At 41.3% G+C, this 23839-nt stretch overlaps 1 protein-coding gene across 3 annotated transcripts in view; it reads right to left on the bottom strand.

The window, feature by feature from the left end:
• Nucleotides 1-23839, bottom strand: part of CHD6 (chromodomain helicase DNA binding protein 6) — a 204448-nt gene that overhangs the window by 129249 nt on the left and 51360 nt on the right. For all 3 annotated transcript variants that reach the window (XM_030309584.1, XM_030309585.1, XM_030309586.1), the window contains exons 2-3: nt 18620-18675; nt 5774-6294 (exon numbers count right to left, since the gene is read on the bottom strand). In XM_030309584.1, the coding sequence (XP_030165444.1) occupies nt 5774-6294; nt 18620-18652 (554 nt within the window). In that variant the 5' untranslated portion in view covers nt 18653-18675. The remainder of the gene's footprint in view (nt 1-5773; nt 6295-18619; nt 18676-23839) is intronic.

Genomic DNA, 23839 nt, shown 5'->3' with positions numbered 1-23839 from the left:
CAGATGTTAAATTAAAAAAAATGTAAATATGCTCCAGGGCGCCTGGGTGGTTCAGTCGGTTAAGCGTCCAACTTTGGCTCAGGTCATGATCTCGCAGTTCATGAATTCGAGCCCCGCGATGGGCTCCATGCTGACAATGCTTGGGATTCTATCTCCTTTCGCTCTGCCCCTCCCCCACTCGTGCACACACATGCGCGCGCTCTCTCTCAAAATAAACAAATAAACTTTTAAAAAATGAAAATATGCTTCATTTTCCCAGGAATCTCTCAACTGTGTCTCAAAGGATGTTCTAAGAACCAAGCACACTCTAATTATCTGGCAGGCTTTTCGATTACAGATTCCTGGGTCCACCTCAGACCTAATAAATCAACCTCTCTGGGGACGTAGTCTGGGAATCTACTTTTCTAACAAGCTGTCCAGGTGATTCCTTTGGCACAGCAAAGCCTGAGCATCAGAGATCCAAGTAGATGTTCCTCCACTTAGACCAGCTTGCTGATTAGTTTCTTGACTTTCAAGAGAGAATATAAACCATCCTGACATGTGTAGAAATTCCAAAGCTTATGCTCTGCCTTCAACCAACAAAGTGAATACCAACACTTAAGAAGACTCTAGCTTACAACAGCAACCTCCAGCTCAATCAAAATGCCTAGCTTCTGATTTAAGAGAGTGCAGCCTAAAGGGCTATCGACCTACTATTCAGGCACTCCTCCCTAGACACGAAGTAAAAACACCAGACAGCTTCACACACACTGGAATGGGTCGTCTTTCCTGCTCACTGAGCCGTGCTTTAATGCCATGAAGCTTTTACTAAAGGCTATTTCAAGAAAGAGAAATATGAAATTCAAAGGCACACAGAAGCACTGGAGCCCAAAACTGTTGTTGAGGACAGTATCCATTACATCATGTAATGTTTCTCAGTGAGAAATTTCTTTGGCCTCCCTAAGGAACTGCCATGGTGCTTTTCTAATACCAAAGTATTTTCCCAAAGCACTATCAACATCATATGATGCCCCAGGATCTGACCTGACACTTGCCTACCTTTCTGATCCCTTTGCTGCAGCTATACAGGCCCTGTGTGTCTACCTATGTATAGGTCTGTGTATATGTTTGTATGTACACACACATGTGTATCTTTGTGTGTCTTCTTATGCCAGTGGTCCCTTCCTCTTTGGGAAAAGGGGTTGTAACTAAAAAACAGTAAAAGTAAATAATCTATACTAAGTGGAATTTAAATTTCAGAGTCAGGGAAACAACAGCCTAACTTGGCTTCCTGGAAGAGCTTTCTTGCTTAAGTTTTATACAATAAAGAAGTGAATTGTGCTCACTCTCCAATATAATTTGAAGGGAAAGGAAGAGATGGTCGTTCAAAAAAAAAAGAAAGCTTCTTGCCTCTCTTACTTGGGCATGTCAGACTTTTATCCCCTATTCAGTAAATGAATATTCATCACTATTGATGTCATCCTTGAAAAGGAAAATCTGTTAGACGATCACTTGTTTAAAACAGGAAACATGTCCAGTTATCTACTTGCTGGCTCAAGTGCAAGAGAAACTGCACAGGGAAAAGCTGGAGCCACTTTAGTCTTTAGAGGATTAGAGGGCATTGTGCAGTGTGCAAAATGAAATTCTACAGAAGGGCCGTGTCCTACAAATAAAAAACCAATTTCTCTGACACTGGAATCTCCCCACTGCTTCCCATTCCCGACATCCCCTTGTGAGGCATAAATAGGTGCAGAGCTGAAGGAGAAAAAAGTGGGAGCCCAGAGTCAAATCCTAACAGTGCTGCTCATTAGCTCTGTGCCTTAGACAAGTTTCTTTTAAAATGTTCATTTCTTGGGGTGCCTGGGTGGCTCAGTTGGTTGAGCATCCACCTCTTGATTTCGGCTCAGGTCATGATCCCAAGATTGCAGGACCAAGCCCTGAATCGGGCTCTGAGCTAAGTGTGGAGCCTGCTTGAGGTTCTCTCCCCTTCTCTCTCTGCCCCTCTCCCTGCTTGTGCTAAGAAAATAAAATAAAAAAATAAGAGGCACGTGGGTAGCTTAGTCGGTTGAGCGTCCAACTTCAGCTCAGGTCATGATCTCACAGGTTTGTGGGATTGAGCCCCACATGGGGCTCTGTGCTGACAGCTCTGGGCCTGGAGCCTGCTTCCGGTTCTGTGTCTCCCTCTCTTTCTGCCCCTCTCCTGCTCATGCTCTGTCTCTGTCTCTCAGAAATGACTAAGTGTTAAAAAAATTTTTTTTTAATAAAAATAAATTAAAAAATAAAATGTTCACTTCTTTAGTTAAAATTGAGACACCACCTACAATTATTTAACAATGAGAGTTATATCTTATATGGTCTTATTTACAGGAAGAGCTCTATTTGTTCTAGGAAAACAAATTAAATACATAAATAGAATATATATGTGTTATATGTAGTTTATAAATATGCAAAGTATATGTTACATATATAATATATAAATATATAAACTCAATGTGTCCAACAACCTGATAAACCTCTAGTGACTGACTCCTGAGAGCATAAAAGACACAAAGTATAGTGGCCCTGACCCTAGGCATTTAACTGATGCTGATGAGACAAGTCATACACACAGGACGATGACAGTTTCTAATCGAGAGGCACCTTCCAAGAGGGAAATGTACAAGACTGGGGAGCAGAGGTCCGAGTTTATGACACACCCTTGTAAGCAAGACACTTCTCAGTGAGTCCTCCCTTTCCCCAGCTGCAGTACAACAGGTTAGACTAGCTCTCCTTTAGTTTTCCCAGGAGTAAAAGTCTCTGATTTACAATGGGGAGCAAGGCTCCAAGTGCTATGGAAGAAGGGACATGCCAGCACACTGGTCTGGGGAAGCTCTTGGGAGAACTGGGACTTGCATTCAGACCTGGAAATGGAAAGGACTTGGGATACTGGGAGAAACACAGGGGCAAAATGTTGGGAGAACCAGCCAGAGCAACCCAGGAGAAACAAGTCAAGTGTCTTTAAGGGCCAGGAAGAGCAGTCTAACTAGTGAGGTCTGTTGTCAGAGAAGTGAGGGAGGGGTCAGACCCCAAAGGGTTTGAATAACAGAAAAAGGAGTCTGGATTCTGTCCTGGAAGCAGTAGGAGCAATCAGAAGTTTCAAAAGTTAGAGGATATGAGGATATCCCATTTCCCAGTGCCCACATTTTACTCCCAAGGAAGGACTATTACTGGCAACATATTTTCAACCTTTCTTCAAACTCCTCCCACTTCTCTGATCAGGGACCCGACTGGAGAGACTGGGAAAGGGCACAGAGCATACCTGCCCCAGCACGTGCTCCAGGCTTCAGTGCCTGCAGTTCTGGTGGGAAAAACTCAACCAAAGGGAGGAAAAAGCAGCTCACGTCCAGCCACAGCTGGTGGAGGTTCTTCAATCCAGTTTACAGTTAAGAAAGCTGATCACCACACCTCCATCTCTGCTGACTACTTCCAAACTGATATGGAAGGAAGAGAGAGGATGAAGGCATTTGATTCACCACCTTTTCCAACTAAAAACAGAAATAAGATTACAGCAAGTACTTCAGAAAGATGAGCCAGGTGGAAGCTGGCAAGAGGGACTGAAGGCAGAAAAGGCTGGGAGCCCTCAAATTAACTGTGGAGCTCCTACGATAATCCAAGCAATTCAGTGAATGATTTGCAACCACCAAGTATGATCCAGGGCTAATCAAAACATGTACTTGAGCCAATCTGCAAGAGAATAAATCAAAGAGCACAAAAAAACCGAGAATTGCCAACATAATTTTTTAATTAATGTCCTTTCATAATTAAAACTGCTTCTGTTGACTAGTGGGATCTTTAATTTCTTTAATTAAAGGAACCAAAGCAATAAATACAAAAAGAACAAGAAATGAAAGGCTCACCAGTACAGAATCCTACCAAGCTACATAAGGATTCTCTATTACAAGTCAGTCTTACACAGGTCCCCAAATCAAAAGAAACCCTCATGTAACTTGCCCACACTGCTGAGAGGTAACCAGCTCTATCAACATCCTCGCAAAGGGTGTCTTCTGATGTCAGAAGTTAGCAGCCCCTGAAAAGACTACCAAGCACTTCTCCACGTCACTTATAATTGATCACAATCAGGTTCCCTTAGTATTGCTACACACATATAGGACACCCAAACTTCTTTTGTGAAATGCCTCTTATGGCCCCCAAATGGAATTTACAGCAACGTCTATATACTTATTCCCTTGTTTCACAGCCCACACAGAAGTCCTTTAAGCAGGTAAGTACCAGAGACCAGAGCTAGTGAGCTCAGATACCTATGGCATTCTATGGCCTTCTACAAACCAACCAGAGTCCTCAGCAAAGCTGTGAGAACCCTCCTCCAGTTACCCCAATTCTAAGGACTCAGGGACTCCTCTTTGTTCTCTAAGCCACCCCACTAGCTCACATCTGATTCTCCCTCACATGTGCTAGCTCCCTGAAGAACCCCTTCTGCTTCTCCCAAGCAACTTGCAGATGAAAATTATGGCAGAAGACAGAGACTCACTATGCTACCTCACACACGCATCAGAGATCAGAGCATGCTCACTGGGTTCACTGAGAAACAGCCCGTAAGTTTCCCTTTGTGAGAATCCTGATTTTTACATGCCTCTCTTGACCTTCTGTAAGGTACTTTAGGTCCACTGTCTGTAAACTACATTCCCAGGATCCCCCTCAAGCCTTTCCCATGGACAAAAGATAAAACCCCCTGTGGGGCAGAAGGGAATGAATATTATAAGGCAGTTTGCACTTGGATTATGAAATTAACCATCTGCTCCCAACAAACTGTCTTTCTGAAAATTAACTGAACCATATAGTAAATTCCTTGTCGCAGCACAAATCACCCAAAATGCTTTCTTCTCTTTAAAGCTTACTTCCTAAATGCCTGACCCCACACGGGTCTGATGGTCTAATTACTTTATGTGAGTGTTCATACCAGTCTCTGTGCTTTTATGGGTGCTCCTGGTCTACATCCTGCCACTGCACTTAGGTTTTAGAAACTTAAATTCCTTAAATTCCTTTTAAGTATATAGAGATTATGTATTTTTTGTTTCACATTTCCTCAGAAAGCTTAAATATAATGTTCTCCACAAAGAATTTAGAAAGAGACAAAATGAAAACCATTCCATTTGTATACAGGTGACCAATACGGAGTGAATAGTACATCTGGATCCCGATGGGATCTCTAACCAGGACCCTTACCACCCACCCTGCAGTGAATGTGTACCCACACCCTCCGATCTCTCTACAGTCACTGTGGTCTCCACTAGTCTCTTTCACTCCTCATTTCCCAAGCACCTGTTGACGTGTCAGGCACTGTGTTAGACACAGAGGGAGAGAAATGGACCAGGAGCAGTCCCACACTAGAGAGCTTGTGGCTGCAGGAGGCTGAGCAGGTGTTCCCTGTCTGTGCACAGCTCTCCCGGACTGCCCGCACACGAATTCCCAGGTCCGGGCACCTCCTACCAGCTGCCCCTCTGCCACTCCACACTGCTGCCGTCCCTCAAACCGCTGCCAGCCCTGCGTCACACCTCTGACGTCCCTTCCCTTACACCCTTTGTGTGTGACAGTATTTTAATTCTTCTTAATCCAAAAGGAATGGCCAGAAATTGCAGGGCCAGTATTAAGGTTATCTTTCTCTCTTAGGAGGGGAGAGTAGCTCATTTTGGATGAGAGCGGTAAAGTTATGTCTGAGGGCTAGAGGAAGGCCCAAAGCAAACCTTTGTGTGCAGGCAGAGCCAAGTGCTCCAAGCGGGCAGAAAGGGACACGCACCTGGCCTTCTTGGACTTCGTCCTGGCTGCAGAGTCCACGCCACTCCTCTTCTCTTTGACCTCCTTGGTACCCGAGGCCTCCCGGGGCTTCCGTGCTTTCTTGACTCCATCCTTCTGCTTGGGCTCCTTGGGCTCCTTGGCCCTCTTGGGCTCCTTGGCCTTCCGGGCTTCCTTTGGCTCTCTAGGCTCTCGCTTCCTCTTTGGCTTGGGCTCCCTGTCCTTGCTTCCCTTCGCTGCCCCCTCTTGCTCTCCCGGGTCCTTTTTCTTCCTTTTCTTCTTTACTCCAGTGCCTCCTCCTCCACTGTCCTCCATCCCGTTATGGGATGTCATTTTCCTAGGAAAAAGGGTCTCAGCTTCCTCTTCAGCAGCATACAGGTCCTTCTGAGGCAGACAGTGACTGGCAACATCTTCGATCTTCTCTTCCTGATCAGTGCCATGGTCAAACGGGGAGGGGGATTTGTAGTCAAAATTGACAGAAGCATCAGACATTGGAGAGTGATTCAGAACTTTTAAACTTGACAACTGTGAAAGAGAGAAACGAGCTTGTTAGTTTCCCAATGCATGCTTCATACGAAAGAGCATTATGAAGTTTGAATGCATGGATCTGTTCAACATTTACTGAATTCCTATCACGTGCCAGCTCCTCATGTGCCAGGTCTTGGGGAGACAGTGGCAACCAGGACATACTTTGTGTCTGCCTTTGCCCTTGTGGAGCCGCACCAAGCCACCGTTACCATATACAAAAATTGCATGTGAAAAAACAACTCTCAAGGAGTTGTTATGTGCTAAAATCTGAGCCCCATGTCTAGTACAGGCAACAACAGTGGTGTCCCCACAAAATACCTCTAGATCCTAGGCACACAGTTCTTACCCAGAATGGCATTTCTCATGCTGATACACAAAAGTTCTGTTCAAATATGCTCCTAAATAAAAGTGGCATCACTGGATGACAAGGATGCAGGGACAATCTCAGTGTGTTGCTTTATCTCCCCACATCTTTGCTCTCATGTATCTTCAGGCAGCACCAACAATCAGCTGGTTTGACTTTCAACAAGAAAACTACATCTTTTAGGGGTACCTGGGTGGCTCAGTTGGTTAAGCGTCAGACTTTGGCTCAGGTCATGATCTCATGGCTCATGAGTTCGAGCCCCATGTTGGGCTCTGCGCTGACAGCTCAGAGCCTGGAGCCTGCTTCAGATTCTGTGTCTCCTTCTTTCTCTGTCCCTTCCCTGCTCGCTGTATGTCTCTCTCTCTCTCTCTCTCTCTCTCTCTCTCTCTTTCTCTCTCTCTCTCTCTCAAAAATGAATAAAAAACATTTTTTAAATTTTTTAAAAATTCTAAAACTACATCTTTTATTTTTAACTAAAGGTGCTGTTCCTCTGCATGATCATCTAAGCCTCCAGACTCAGCACCAAATAACCTTTGGCCACTTACAAAAAAACAACTGCCCCTACAGGGGAAAGCTTTATTATGATACATACCATTAAGAAAGAATGTGTCACAGATGCTGAAGGCATCTTCCTAAAAAAGGAAGTTCTGAAGCTGTTTTTGAGCACCATTAAAGGTACAGCTTCCCCGAGGTGACCACTTTCAGGAAACATCCCTTTGGAAGTAGAAGTCACATCTCATACTTTCAGGTCTGGTATCACAGTACATCTGTCATTTCGTAACCAAGCTAAGGCTGGCAATAATCTGATACTGTGGGTGCTGGTTTCAGGAACAGCACCCTTCTGGGTCAGGAACAAAGAAATAACTCAAGGAGAGCCTGGGAGGGACAAGCAGGCTTTCCAGGAAGCCAACTACAATCGTCTTTGCATGATGGCTTAGGAACAGCACCATTTGTGAATAGTCTGCTCCCCTAACAAGAGGCCTGGCATGTGCTGAAGGGCACAGACACTTGCCTAGGTGGCGTGGCTTCCTTCCAGTGTTCTGGTTACCCGATCTGTGCTCAGACTTCCTGGCCCACCCTAGGAGTGATGGAGTGCAAAATTCAGCTGCATGGTCCCCCTTCTGTGCCTTCCAGCTCCCTACCCTAGGCCAATACTCCCAAACATAACACTGAGAATCCCAGGAGAAAAAGATGAAAGAAAAGAAGAATTTTTTTGTATCTTTATCATAAATGAAGTCCAGCCTCATAAACAAGCCTAAATCCAGAAAGAACTGGTCATTCTGGCAGCATTCACTATGAAAGAAAAGAAAAGAAAAGAAAAGAAAAGAAAAGAAAAGAAAAGAAAAGAAAAGAAAAGAAAAGAAAAGAAAAGAAAATTCAGTTTGACTACCTCACTGCTGATTCAGTTCTTAGGATGGCTTGGAAAAAGGAGAAGCTAAGCAAACTTAAAAGGAATTTAAAATCAAATACAAGAAAGTGCTCAAGATGGTAAATTTTTTTACATGTAAATGGTTATATTTTTTTTACCACAATAAAAAGGAAAAAAAAGAAGAGAAAAAGAAAAAACAAGGCAACAAGAACCTCAGAGGTGCATAATAGGCACCTAATTAAAGCTCAGATCTTAAGAGTACACTGCCGTCCCTGGGATGTTACTGAATTCTGTGCCAGGGACACCTGACCCTCAGGACACAAGTATTTGCTTCACATGCAAGGGTGGACACACTAAAAAAGCAAGAGATACAGGTTAGTTTATTAAAGAGGCTTTCAAAGACAACACATTAAAGTCCTAATTCCACCAAGGCAACACTCTGTAGATAAAAGTGGGACACTCTTTTCAACTCATACCTCATCTCAAGGTCTATCTTTTGAAGGCTAGGGCCCTCCAAAGCTGAGGCGGATGGAGATAGGTTGTAGAAACTGAACACTCAATCATTAGTCAAGAACAATAGCAACAGCTAACATTTATGGGACACAAATCATAAGGATCTACCTGGAATTATGCAAAGCATGTTCCATGATATCTCCCATCTTTAAAAAAATCCTAAAAGGTTAGTGTAAAGACACCTATTTTGTGTACGAAGAAACAGAAGATTACTGATGTTAGATGAGGTACTCACACACATATACCTAGTAAGTGGAGGAACTTGGACCTGGACCTTCTGCCCAAAAGCTAACACTCATTTCACTGAGCATTTTATGACCTACATCCCGAGAAACCATTAATGACTGCTAGGCCACCAGACCAGTATGATTAGACTTGGTGAGAAATGTTAAATATAAAGACCTATACAACCAGTTGGGGAAAAGTTCAGGTAGTTCTTTAGAAACATAAACACGAAAATACCTGTCATTGCAGCAATTCCACTCTGAGGAATCACAAATAGTTATCTACTCTACCCCTCATTTTATAGATAAGATAATTGGGTCAGAGAGATGAAGCAACTTGTCAAAAGGTTATATTCCAGGGAGTGGCAGAGCTGGACATCCTATAGGAAGTAGGGATTCCCAAGAAATGCAGCACAATTAAGTCAATGTTTCCAAAAAGTTAAAAGTATCCCAAAAGACAGATTATCAGTATTAAAAAAATATAAAATTATAATCTCCAAAGTCAGTAATACACCAGGAATATTTTTATTTTTTCAAGGCACCTTGGTGGGGGCTTGGAAAAGATGTCTGTTGAGAATTTAAAAAATATGACAAAAAATATTTTTCATTTGTCTCAAGGTCAGTGGAGAAAAGACAAAGAGCCTTAATAAATTGTTTCAGTTTCTACCAAGAAGGACATTAAATCACCACTTCAAAAATGGCCCCAAAGGGAATGGATTGGAGATGATGGATCACGACACCACCAATAATTTACATTATATTGACAATTTACTAAATAGAGATAAGCACCTAGAACATAAGATGAAATGGAGAGGAAAACTGATAAAAAAAAAAAAAGACATCCAACAATGCTAGCTCATAAACCACACCGTTAGCAATAAAACCCACTTCGCTGATTCAAAATTAGCAACCTAGGATATTCCTGGAAAAGACACTTAAACATATGAATCCAGATAAACTAGATTTGGGTCAACTGTAAAGGATTTAAGAACCAATGGAGATATTATGGCCTAGGTCAATGGTTCCCAAACAGATTTAAGGACAAACCTGGGTTATTTCCCCAAGAATCACTGAAGTACTTGAAAGTCAAAATGGACTTTAATTAAGAAAATCATCCATGGTACAACACGGATAGACCTTGAAAACATTATGCTAAGTGAAAGAAGCCAGGTACAAAAGACTACATATTGTACAATTCCATTTATATGAAATGCCCAGAATAGGCATATCCACAGAGACAAGAAGTAAATTAGTGGTTGCTAGGGCCTGGGGGAAGAGGAAATGAGGAGTGTCTGCTAACATGCATATGGTTTCTTCTGGGGGTGATGAAAATGTTCTGGCATCAGATAGTGGTGATCTTTCCACAATCTTGGGACTACACTAAAAACCAGTGAGTTGCACAATTTAAAAGTATAGTAGAATTTACAGTATGTGAATTACATCTCAATTTTTAAAAATCCAATATAAGAATATAACGAAAATGGTCCGCTCATATGTTGCTGACAGCTGCATCAAGTATTAAAAAGCCTTTTTTGCAGGGGCATGTGTTAACAATATTAAAATTTTAATTATGGATATGCTTTTAAACTGAGCAATTTCTCTTTTACAACATAAATTAAGGAAATATTTAGGTACTCCAAAGACAGAATATCTGATGCAGAATTTTTAATAAAGGAAAAAACTATAAATAACCTATTGGTCAATCTTCAGTAAAATGTTTAAATTAATAGCATATCCATTATATGGAACAGTATTATGCAGCCATTGTGACATTATTGTATTATATATTATTAATTACAAAGTTTTAGTTGACATAAAAAAAAGTCCACAACATGTTGGAAAGTGGGCAAAAAAAAAAAAATCTATGATCTAATCCCATTTTTATTGTTTAAAAAAAATTTTTTTTTTTAAGAGAGAGAGAGAGAGAGAGAGCATACAAGCAGGAAGGGGCAGAGAGAGAGGGGGACAGAGAATTTGAAGCAGACTCTATGCTGACAGCACAAAGCCTATGTGGGGCTCAAACCCATGAATCGTGAGATCATGACCTGAGCCAAAGTCGGACTCTCAACCGAATGAGCCATCCAGGCGCCCTCTCTGGTTTATTTTTTAAAAACGCTATTTATTGGGGCGCCTGGGTGGCACAGTCGGTTAAGCGTCTGACTTCATCCAGGTCACGATCTCACGGTCCGGGAGTTCGAGCCCCACGTCAGGCTCTGGGCTGATGGCTCAGAGCCTGGAGCCTGTTTCCGATTCTGTGTCTCCCTCTCTCTCTCTGCCCCTCCCCCGTTCATGCTCTGTCTCTCTCTGTCCCAAAAATAAATAAACGTTGAAAAAAAAATTAAAAAAAAACCGCTATTTATCAACACCAGTTTTTAAAAATAAATTTAGGACATGTATCAGATATTAACCATCATTACGTCTGGGTGACAAGACTGTAGGTAACATTCCCTTCTTTTTTTCTTTCCTGAGAGTTTTTGTTTCTATCTGTCTCCCATAACTAGAATGTAAGCATCATGAGGCAGTGACTGCGGATTCCCCACTATCTTTGTGGCTTACAGTAAATCTCAATCATATGATTACTGGATGAAATGAGTGTTTTCAATTTGAAAAACAAAGGAGAAGTCAACAAAATTGTGCATGTAAACAAAATGAAAACAACAAATTCCTGTGTATAGAAGAACGAATGGAAGAAAATCAACAAAAAGTGAATAGTATTCATTTAAGGCTGTGGAAATTTGGTTGTTTAATTTTTCTAAACAGTAACAAGGATATTACTTTCACAATACTTGTAATAAAAATATCTTTTAAAAATTTTTATGTTTATTTTTGAGAGAGAGAAAGGGAGAGAGAGAGCAAGCATGAGCGGGGAAGGAGCAGAGACACAGGGAGACACAGAATCTGAAGCAGGCTCCAGGCTCTGAGCCCGACACGGGGCTTGAACTCAGGAACCAAGAGATCATGACCTGATCCGAAGTGGGACACTCAACCGACTGAGCCACCCAGGCACCCCAAAATATTTTCACAGGTATATAATAAAAAATTTTAAATACTTTAATAATGAACAGGAAAGGCTGTTTTGCCAGACAATTTACACTCCTCCAAATTATCACGATTCAGGAAATCAAAGGCAGAATATGGGAGGCACTGGCACTGTGACCACATTTGACTGAGTGCTGGACAAAGACAGTGCTCTTTGCACTCAAGCCCAAAGGCCCCCCCTGCACGCCCTCCATATGCACCTTGAACCTGACAGTGAGTACAGCCCAGCCAGCTGCTGCTGTTGCCTGCCTCAAGCTCTTCCATCTTCTCCAGTAGGAAGGGGACAATGTTCTATGTTCAGACTTACTTAATATCAAGAAATTAGCTAAACATAAAAATGAGTAGAAAAGCTTATCTAAATTTGAGACCTTGTGACTTTTAAAGTCCAAACAATAAAAATGAAAATACAAAGAACTGCTACTATTATGAATGAGTTGGTGTGCAGACATTTCAGGTGGCAACTGCTATTTTCCAATTAAAATGAGGAGTGCAAAAAAAAAAAAAAAAAAAAAGAGGAGTGCCTTACTCTTTCACCTTCACTGTCTTCTGAAAGAATATTCCCTATGGTTACCTGACTGTGGGATACACTACCGGCGAAAACCCCACATATCCTCGCCTTTATTACACTGCCATTGTGCTGGGCTCAGTTATCTTGCAAACAGAGCTTTGCTGGGTGAGCAAGACCCAGGAACAAAGTCCAACTGTGTGTGTGTGTGTCCTGTTTCCTCCTCCATTTAGAATATTCCATTTCTCTTCACCCAGGAGTCCTGTGCTCTGGGTGATAAAGCAGGCATTCTGACCCTGACATGACTCCACATGTAGTCACAGCTGGTCAGCACCAGGAGGAGGAAAGATCAGTTTCAGGCATCTGATGATAATGCAGGGAGTGGTGTCCAGGAGGCTCTCAGGTATACTTTCCAAGAGTCATTTTTATAAGAATGAATGAGACTACCCAGGAAGAATGAATGGACAAAGAAAAAGAACAGGACCAAAACCTGACAAACACTGATGTTTAAGGGCCCCCAGAGGAGGAACCTAGAGAGAGGGTGAGAGGGGGCAATCAGGTCAGTGACGTGGTGGGGAAAAGAAAGTGTGAGTGTCACAGAAGCCAGAAGATGAGAGCACTTGAAGACACAATGATTATAGGCATTGCATGCTGTGGAGAAGCTGGTAAGTTAAGGACTGAAGAGTGGTGGACAGGTTTGCCAACTGTCTCTCACCGAAATCTGTCATTTCTAGTCCCCAAATCTATTATCATATTTTCGCATTTAAAACTGGGGGGGGGGAGGGGGTTTTTTCCCTTATGATGTTCCAAGAGTATTAGAAATCTGAATTCTCCAGATCTGCAAAGTCAATCTAAACCTTGTTAATTCCAGGCAGTAACAAAAACTGGGGGCAGGTAGATTATTAAATTTAGATGCTGACAGGGAATAAACAGAGGAAACAATACTTAATAAGTGCCTTGGCCTATCCTCCAGTTAATGCTCTCCATGTGACCATTTGCATCCACAGGTTCAGCAACAGATACATTTAAATCCCTTTTCTCTACAGGATGCTTTTAAATCTTCCTTTTTAAAATACAAATCAAAACCACACTCAGATATCACCTCATGCCAGTCAGAGTGGCCAAAATGAACAAATCAGGAGACTATAGAGGCTGGAGAGGATGTGGAGAAACGGGAACCCTCTTGCACTGTTGGTGGGAATGCAAACTGGTGCAGCCACTCTGGAAAACAGTGTGGAGGTCCCTCAAAAAATTAAAAATAGATCTACCCTATGACCCAGCAATAGCACTGCTAGGAATTTACCCAAGGGATACAGGAGTACTGATGCATAGGGGCACTCGTACCCCAATGTTTATAGCAGCACTCTCTCAACAATAGCCAAATTATGGAAAGAGCCTAAATGTCCATCAACTGATGAATGGATAAAGAAATTGTGGTTTATATACACAATGGAGTACCACGTGGCAATGAGAAAGAATGAAATATGGCCTTTTGTAGCAATGTGGATGGAACTGGAGAATGTTATGCTAAGTGAAATAAGCCATACAGAGAAAGACAGATACCATATGTGTTCCCTCTTATGTGGATCCTGAGAAACTTAACAGGAACCCATGAGGGAGGGGAAGGGAAAAAAAAAAAAAAAGAGGTTAGAGTGGGAGAGAGCCAAAGCATAAGAGACCCTTAAAAACTGAGAACAAACTGAGGGCTGATGGGGGGTGGGAGGGAGGGGAGGGGAGGTGATGGGTATTGAGGAGGGCACCTGTTGGGATGAGCACTGGGTGTTGTATGAAAACCAATTTGACAATAAATCTCATATATTAAAAAAAATATATATTCCCTTAAAAAAAAAAAAGACTTTATTTTTAAGTAATCTCTACACCAATGGAGGGCTCAAACTCACAACCCCTAAGATCAAGAGTTGCATGCCAGAAGCCCCTAAACCTTCCTTTCTTTAGGCTACATAATCGTAGTTTCATCCATCATACTTCACATGAAATGAGTCAATGTTCTTTTATTTATTTATTTTTGAGAGAGTGACAGAGACAGAGCATGAGCAGGGGAGGGGCAGAGAGAGGAAGACACAGAATCCAAAGCAGGCTCCAGGCTCTGAGCTGTCAGCACAGAGCCTGACGCAGGACTCGGACCCATGAACCGTGAGATCATGACCTGAGCTGAAGTCGGATGCTTAACCGACTGAGCCACCCAGGCGCCCCAAAATAAGTCAATGTTCTTTTACCGTCCTGGTCACTATACTCTGGCTTCTCAAGTATGTTTCAGAACACAGAACAAATTATGACAACAACAAAAGTCTGTCAAGGTATGTCAAAACATAGAGAAAAGGATTCAAGGCTCAGATTGCTTTCTTTGGAAGAGGGAGAATTTGGATACGGTCCATTTTAAGTCCTTTTGAAACATGACTCCAGGGTGAGGCTGTTTAAAATCCTGGTTCTACTAAGCAATTTACTAACACTCCCTCTTTAGGCATGTTCAAACCAAATGGAAGGTCTGACTAGTATTAGCCCTTAAGACCCTCTGCAGGGTGACACTGAAAAGTCTAAGAAATGAATTATTCATCCATATGATCAACTGTGCTATTTATCTTTCACTACTCTGAACTGTGGGTCATTATCTGCTGATCTCTTATTAGTGTTACATGCACCATCTTCGGGATTCAAATCCTCACCTCCCCCTAGTAAAGAACAGGTAGGACCAACACTTTTGGGAATTTGGTGGCCAGCTAAATCCACCATGCTTTTTATCTTAGTTTATCGTAGGTCACCACCCAAAATAGTACTCCGCACTCAGGTCATGGGGTGTGGACAGAAGGTTCTCTCATAATTACTGCAAGTCTGAGTTAACTTTTTGGTCACAGCTCCAAGTTTTACTCCTATTCACAGTATTACCTATTCCTATTGTGTTCATGCTTATAAACCTTCCTCTACATTGGATTTGTGCCCCCCTGCAAACCCTCTTACCTGCATCTTATATCAAATAATTATTTATCATACTTTGTACTTCTCTCAGTACCACACAAGGAAGCTGGGATGAATACAAATGAGTATTTCCTTACCATAGGTTTGTCACTGCTCACATCAGCAATGGATCTGTTCCCTTACAAAGAAGTACTTTTAGGAGTGCCTGAGTGGCTCAGTTTTGATTAAACATCCAACTCTTGGTTTTGGTTCAGGTCATGATCTCATGATTTGTGGGTTCAAGCCCCACACCGTGCTCTGTGCTGACAGTGCAGAGCCTGCTTGCAATTCTCTCCCTCTCTCTCTGTCCCTCCCCAACCCATTCACTTTCTCTGTCTCTCTCAAAATAAATAAACTTAAAACACACACACACACACACACACACACACACACACACACACACACACACACAGAAGTACTTCTAGCTGCACTATGCGTCAGTAGTGCTACAAGTTTTCAATGATTAGAATTCACATTTTCTTCCTCTTGCAAGATGTTTTTCTGCATAATATTGCTTAGTCTTTTTAGGGATTAAAATATATACATAGATTTCTTAGGAAAAAAAGTTTATTTTTTGATTATAGATAAAAGACTATAGCCCCTGATGACTCATTCTTAAATGTTTTATTATAAAAGTCTATTTTTCTTGCAACACTTCTTTAGGCAGTACAGTCAATCTCTAAACCCTTTGTTCTTGGCACACTACTCTTGCTATGTCCTTTCTGGTTAAACAGTAGTATGATTATTTATTACCAAGTTTTGATTAACTTACAAAATGTTTCATCTCGGTTTAATTTACCTTGATAAAATTTTGGACAAGGAAATGAGTAATTTTCAAGAACAGAATGTATTTACATGTCATTTTCCTCCAGAGAAGAGGAAAAAATAATTTATAGGAATGAGGGTTTTTAAAGAGTGGACATTTTATTTGGTGTTACTTCTTTTTTCTTTTTTTTTTTAAGTTTATTTATTTTGAGAGAGAGAGTGCACACATGCATGCATGAGCAGGGGAAGGGTGGGGATAGACAGAGAATCCCAAGGAGGCTCCACACTCTCAGCACGGAACATGCAGGGCTTGAACTCACAAACCAAAAGATCATGACCCAAGCTTCAATCAAGAGTCAGATGCTTAACTGACTGAGCCAGCCAGGTGCCCTGCTGTTACTTCTAACACTTTAAAAACATGGTTAAGGGAAAGGACAAACTTTGGTGGTTAATTTTCTCATTCTACTGGACGATTTCCTTGCCACTGACACACTGAATGGCAAACACTTGATGAGTTATCCCATTTAATTCAATACCTTGTGAGGCACATATGATTGCTCCCACTCAAATGATAGAAAAAAGGTGTGAACTTGTCCAAAGTTACACAGCAAAGTGGTAGCTAGTTTCAATTCTATCTACCAGAATCAAAGCCCAAGTTCATTCTAGAACATGGGCCTCCCCTCTGTCTCTATGCACATGCTCAATGCTGGTACCTATGGATTGCTTTGGCACGAAGGGAATTTTCTATTTCCGTGCTCTGCAACCAGTTTAGTCACAGTTTAGTCACCAGCATGGCCTATCACCTGCACCTGAGAGAAGCAGGATCGATTCCTCCTGGAAGTGACTCCACTTAATTCACTTGCTCCCCTATCACTGCTAATACAAACTTTCAAGTATGAATTCTACCCCATTGATCAACACTACTAAGTGAAAACTCATCTAACCTAAGCTGCATAATAGCTGGCTGACACATTAAGGTCTTAATATGAACCAGTAAAATCTCAAGAGAAAGAAACCTGAATTCATGTTGGTATAATTTCGGTAAAGAGTATTTTTACTGAAGGGCGCCTGGGTGTCTCAGTTGGATAAGCATCCGACATCAGCTCAGGTCATGATCTCACGGTTCGTGGGTTCAAGCCTTGTGTCGGGCTCTGTGCTGACAGCTCGGAACCTGGAGCCTGCTTCAGATTCTGTGTCTCCCTCTCTCTCTGCCCCTCCCCCACTCATGCTCTGTCTCTCAAAAAAAAAAAAAAAAAAAAACAACAAAAAAAAAAAACCACAAAGTGTTTTTACTGAATAAAAGCTTACCTTAAAGGATGTTTAAAACATTAAATATGCAGAATGTTTTAAGAAATATAAACCTGCCCGTGTATCATAAATGATAATAGTTTTGAAGGCTTGGGGTTCTCTTCACTAATGTGTTCTTTTTAACAGAGGTTTTAATATTCTACTAGATGGATGTGCTATGATTTAAATAGTCCCCTTTCTGATGGACGTGCAGGTTCCTTTCCATTTTTGCTTCTATAAACAAAGCAGCAGCAAAAACCTTTGTTCACCCATCTGACACCTGTCTGAGTCTACCAGTAGGATAAATTCCTCACAGAAGGCGCTGCATTCTCTATAGTGTTTGTCTACCAGCTGATGGCGCTACAGAGCCGGGATACAAAGAAATCAGTGTGTGGATAGCGTTTAGTCACTGCTTTTCCTCTTAAGAATTGGCAGCAAATGAGTCAATTATTTCCTAAAACAATTTGTTTTGGTTTGGTTTCACAAGGACCTATCCACTGGGAGAGAACAGAGAATAATCCTTGTAACCATATCCCTAGGTCACCCTGTATCTAACTAGTCAGTGCTCTCTAGCAGCAGAGAGCAAAGTGGCTGATCCCACCCAACCTCTTCACACGGTCTCTGTGAAGGGCAGGGGTTCAGATACTCCCAGTTACCAGGCTATCTTCCAATTCTGTAAAAGCAAAATAGCCCATCAGAGGTAGCATGTTTCCAAGAGATGGAGGGAGGTCCCCCCTCTCACCTCCTTCCTGAACCACACTGGTTGGAGTCTCTGGGTTCCTTTGAGTATGGAACCACCTGGAACACAGAAGCACCAACTAAGAAAAAGATCTTGGCAGGGTGGGTCACACAGGGTCATAAACGTTTTTATCAATTCTCCTCCCCTTCAAGAAACCAAATGCCCAGTAGCTGATGTTTACTTCCTTCCAATTAGTTTATTACTTTGTCTAGGAGGAAATTTCTACACATCATTATGAGTACAAATTTTATAGATTTTAGATTAACCAAACAAATAAAATGATGAATACATAAAAACTATAAAGAATTGATCACAGGGGTGCCCGGGTGGCTCAGTCAGTTAAGCATCTGACTCTTGATTTCAGCTGAGGTCATGATCTCACAGTTCATGAGTCCAAGTCCCAAGTCCAGCTCCATGCTGAGTGTGGGGCCTGCCTGGGATTCTCTCTCTCTCCCTCTCTAGCTAACCCTCTCCCCCATTTGTGCTCTCTCTCTATCTCTCAAATAAAAAAAAATTTAATTAAAAAAAATATGTGATCACTTACCTGCTTCTCTTTCTTTTGTATTTTCATTATCATCTATTGAAGGAAGTTACTTATTTCTGTAAAACATAAAAAAGCCAAAGATTATGGTAAAACCCAAAATAAAACATTTTTTTTTTAATGTTTATTTATTTTTGAGACAGGGAGAGACAGCATGAACAGGGGAGGGTCAGAGAGGGAGGGAGACACAGAATCTGAAACAGGCTCCAGGCTCTGAGCTGTCAGCACAGAGCCCGACGTGGGGCTTGAACTCATGGACCGTGAGATCATGACCTGAGCCGAAGTCGGAGGCCCAACCGACTGAGCCACCCAGGCGCCCCCAAAATAAAACATTTAAGGTGATCTCAGGATTAACTGTGACACATGAGGAAAATACAGAAGAGAGTTTCCTTCTACAGAATATTCACAATCTTGTAACAACAGTCAACAGCCAGCCCCCAGAGTATGGTCCTAAGTTTACCTGATTTATTGCTTCAGATGGGTGGAGTCAAAAAGACACTATCTTTGTAGACAAAATAAGTTAGAAAAGATGCTAGCATATGAAATTACAAAACAAGCTAAAAGAGAGACATAAAATAATGTTATGAGGCATAATGGCATAAAATATACCAAGAGGATTGGAGGAGAGGGGGTAAAAATAAACTATCCTCATTTCTTCTGGAAGGAAATCAATAAATCATATTTACTACTGATAAATCAAAAAATTAAAATATACACAGTAAAAGAGAGAGCTAAAAGAGTTAAAAGTAGTTCTCCTGAAGGACTGAGAGGGAAGCTGGTGTGAGACAGGATAGGTCACTCTTGCATTTCATCACATGCCCCCCATACACTTTGACATTTTAAACCGTGTGCATACATTACTTGACAAAATAAGTTTCATTCCAACATTTAGTATGATTTTAAATGACTGATTCTACTGTACCCATATTTAAGCCCCCATCTCCACTGAGTGTGCCCATGATGCCCATGATGACACTGAACTTTTTCTCATAAGTGACTTTTGAGCACCACAGCAATAAGAGCCCAGCAATTTGGCTCTGGAGGTCGAGAAGTGCATTGGGGCATTGTGGGAACCAGAAAGAACCTGAAGAAACCCGAAATTTGGGGCTGCCTGAATCACTAAAAGGTAGACTGGCCCAAGTCTAAAGCGCTCACCTTCCTCATATACAAACAAGGGAGGGATCCTAGAATCTCAGCTTCCAGTTCTAGCCCGGATGTAGACACCGCCTCATGTTTACTTTGTACTTTGATTTCCTGGACATCTCACAGAGCTAGAGAACACTGCTCCCTCAGGAAACAATTCCAGAGGCACATAATTATCCTTATGTTCATAATTATTTCTTATATCCAGATGAATGTGATGTGTGTGTCTGTCCACTTAGGTTTTTTTCCTCCAAGAGTCAGAGGGGTTTTCTGTAAGAAGAACTATAAAAAGCTCATGAGCATAGCATCTAAGTTGCTAACAAGCTGCAAAGTGGGCAGAATCAGGGGAAAAAGAAGGAGGGCAGAAAGAATTAGCCAAATCAAGAAAAGGGAAGGTCAAGTTAGTAAATGATGATGGAACAAGTATTCACTTCAAGAAAACCGTAAACTCCACAACCAATATCAAAATAACACATTCTTCACAGAGCTAGAACAAACAATCCTAAAATTTGTGTGGAAACAGAAAAGACCCCAAATAGTCAACACAATCTTGAAAAAGAAAACCAAAGCTGGAGGCATCACAATCCCGGACTGGAAGCTGTATTACAAAGCTGCAATCATCAAGACAGTATGATACTGGCACAAGAACAGACACTCAGATCAATGGAACAGAATAGAGAACCCAGAAATGGACCCACAAACGTATGGCCAACTAATCTTTGACAAAACAGGAAAGAATATCCAATGGAATAAAGACAGTCTCTTCAGCAAGTGGTGCTGGGAAAACTGGACAGCGACATGCAGAAGAATGAACCTGGACCACTTTCTTACACCATACACACAAAAAAAAGTCAAAATGGATGAAAGACCTCAATGTAAGACAGGAAGCCATCAAAACCCTAGAGGAGAAGCAGGCAAAAACCTCTTTCACCTCGGCCACAGCAACTTCTTACTCAACATGTCTCCAGAGGCAAGGGAAACAAAAGCAAAAATGAACTACTGGGACCTCATCAAGATAAAAAGCCTCTGCATAGCAAAGGAAACAATCAACAAAACTAAAAGGCAACCGACAGAATGGGAGAAGATATTTGCAAATGACATATCAGATAAAGGGTTAGTATCCAAAATCTACAAAGAACTTATCAAACTCAACACCCAAAAAAACAAATAATCCAGTGAAGAAATGGGCAAAAGACATGAAGAGACACTTCTCCAAAGAAGACATCCAGATGGCCAACTGACACATGAAAAAATGCTCAACGTCACTCATCATCAGGGAAATACAAATCAAAACCACAATGAGATACCACCTCACACTGTCAGAATGGCTAACATGAACAACTCAGACAACAACAGATGTTGATGACGATGAGGAGAAAGAGGATCTCTTCTGCACTGCTGATGGGAATGCAAACTGGTGCAGCCACTCTGGAAAACAGTATGGAGGTTCCTCAAAGAATTAAAAATAGAACTACCCTATGACCCAGCAATTGCACTACTAGGTACTACAGGTGTGCTGTTTTGAAGGGGCACATGCACCCCAATGTTTATAGCAGCCCTACTGACAATAGTCAAAGTATGGAAAGAGCCCAAATGTCCTTTGATGGACGAATGGATAAAGAAGGTGTGGTATACATATACAATGGAGTATTACTCGGCAATCATAAAGAATGAAATCTTGCCATTTGTAATTACGTGGCTGGAACTAGAGGGTATTATGCTAAGCGAAATTAGTCAGAGAAAGACAAATATCATAGGACTTCACCCATATGAGGAATTTAAGATACAAAACAGATGAACATAAGGGAAGGGAAGCAAAAATAATATAATAACAGGGAGGAGGACAAAATATATAAGAGACTCTTAAATACAGAGAACAGAGGGTTGCAGAGGGGTTGGGGGGGATGGGCTAAATGGGTAAGGGGCATTAAGGAATCTATTCCTGAAATCATTGTTGCACTATATGCTAACTAACTTGGGTGTGAATTAAAAGATAAATAAAATAAAATAATAAAAGAAAAGAAAGGAAAAGAACATCGTAAACTCCAGAGAAATAGTGAGCGCTCAAAATTTGGACAGTTAAAATAATTTTACCCCTAATCTTCAACAGAATAATGCCAATTCTAAGTAAATTGTTAGTACAAGTTTATCTCCTTTATCTGTCAACTTCAAACTATCAGGCCCTAGAAAACCAACCTTCTGAGCCATTACAAGTGGCTACACGTTCTGAAATGAAGAGAGAAGTTGGAAAAACAAATTCCAGCTAGTAAAAAAAAAAAGGATAGTATCAATAACCGGACACATACTCAAAATTCTACCCAACAAAATGAAGGTCATTTAAATAACACAGAAAACCCCACCAATGATGATAAAATTTATTTTTTAATATCTAAAAAATAAGTATAATGCAGTAGAGCCATCACAAAAAACACAATTTCCGATTAAGTACCATAAACTGGCATGCTTACAGAAGCAAGGCCACAGCACTGCCAGGAACATGGTGGAAAACAGGTCCAACTTATCATTGCTAATGGCACTTGCCTAATTGCTTCAAGCTTTCTGAAGAGCACTCAGGCAATGTGCCACTAAGTCTATAAACTGTTGAGTCCTTTTATCTGCCGATTCCACTTTAAGGAATACATCCCAAGAAATAAGCCTGTAGGAAATAAACCTGGGCCATAGAGGAAGCTCAAGGAGGAGGTAGGAAGTGTGAACACATCTATCACAGCGGAGCCTGGGCACTGGAGAGGGCCATAAAGATCACAGGTCCACCACCCCATAGGCCTGCATCATCATAGGACCTGAGAACATCAGAGAAGGCAGATGAGCACAAGCAGGAAAGTCTAGGGAAGTATGGCTTGAATTTGATTACCCAGCAAAGTGAAAGCTTGTAGGAAAGAGGTGGTAAAACCAAATCTCCCCACTGCCAATTTGTTCACACGCAAGATATTACTAGGGGCACCTTTAGTGATATTCATGCTGCATAGATAACCCCACCCCATCCTATGAAAGAGAGAAAGGATGTGTGTGTGAGATCCAAGCGAGTGGGAATGATGTTACTATAAGAATAACTGCTCTAGTTCACTAAAAGCAAGCTTTGACAAACTTCATGAAATTATTTCTAGCACCCTAATGGATTGCCGCACACCAGGCTGCTGCCACCCCACAAAATGGCAGACATCGTCAACCATGCAGGGGTCCAATAAGCATTTATTGACTTTTATTTCTCCAAATAGTATCAATCAATTTACAAAGCACTCCCTCAAGTTACCTCTACTTTTTTACCTTTTATGGCACACGTTTAAAAAATACGAAACTAAGCAGTATTTTCCTAAGGCAAAATTTTATGTTGCAGGAATGGATAACCAGATAGACCCTAACAGATGTACTTCTCCACAATACTAGACATGGTTTTACTGCTTCTGTTGCTATGTTGCCATCACTCAAAAGTTGTGACTAGATCCTTTGGGCTCAAATAAAGAACCAAGTAACTTCTAACTTCAGGGTACCACCACTTAATTAGAAAGATAATACAGACATACTGTGAACCACCTAACTGTGTGGGCAAACCAGGAAATTTGTCAACAGGGGCAAAAATAATGTGTATAACTTCTGAATTATATGAAAACTGGCAGGCCTCCTGCCCTCCTAACTGTGTTTCAGTGCTTATGTATGAAGGTAGGATTTAATTACCTTCACAAGATAAGCTGCTAATAATGTAAAAAGCAAACAATATAAAAATTCCCATTTCCCTCTTACACTTACCCACCTAACAACGTTTCTATGAAGAAAAACACGGTGCCAGGTTTCAATAGTAACATTTTGAAATTTATTTTTCTTATTTCTCTCTCTCTCCAGTTCAGAAATTCTGCAACAGTGCCTGTGCCATTTCCAAGTTCCTCAGTGCTGAGTTACAGACACTTAAAAAAAAATAAAACATCAGGTACATGCTATTCCACTATTCATTCAGAAATTATTTACATTTACTATATATACCTTGAGAATTCTGCCATCCTAACAATCCGTGCTCAGACCAAGGGGTCTATTTCATTTCAAGAGCATGCGTTTTCACAAACACAG

This window comes from Lynx canadensis, chromosome A3 (genome assembly GCF_007474595.2).
Source record: "Lynx canadensis isolate LIC74 chromosome A3, mLynCan4.pri.v2, whole genome shotgun sequence".
Classification (NCBI taxonomy): domain Eukaryota; kingdom Metazoa; phylum Chordata; class Mammalia; order Carnivora; family Felidae; genus Lynx; species Lynx canadensis.
This window is presented reverse-complemented; position numbering and strand designations above follow the sequence as displayed.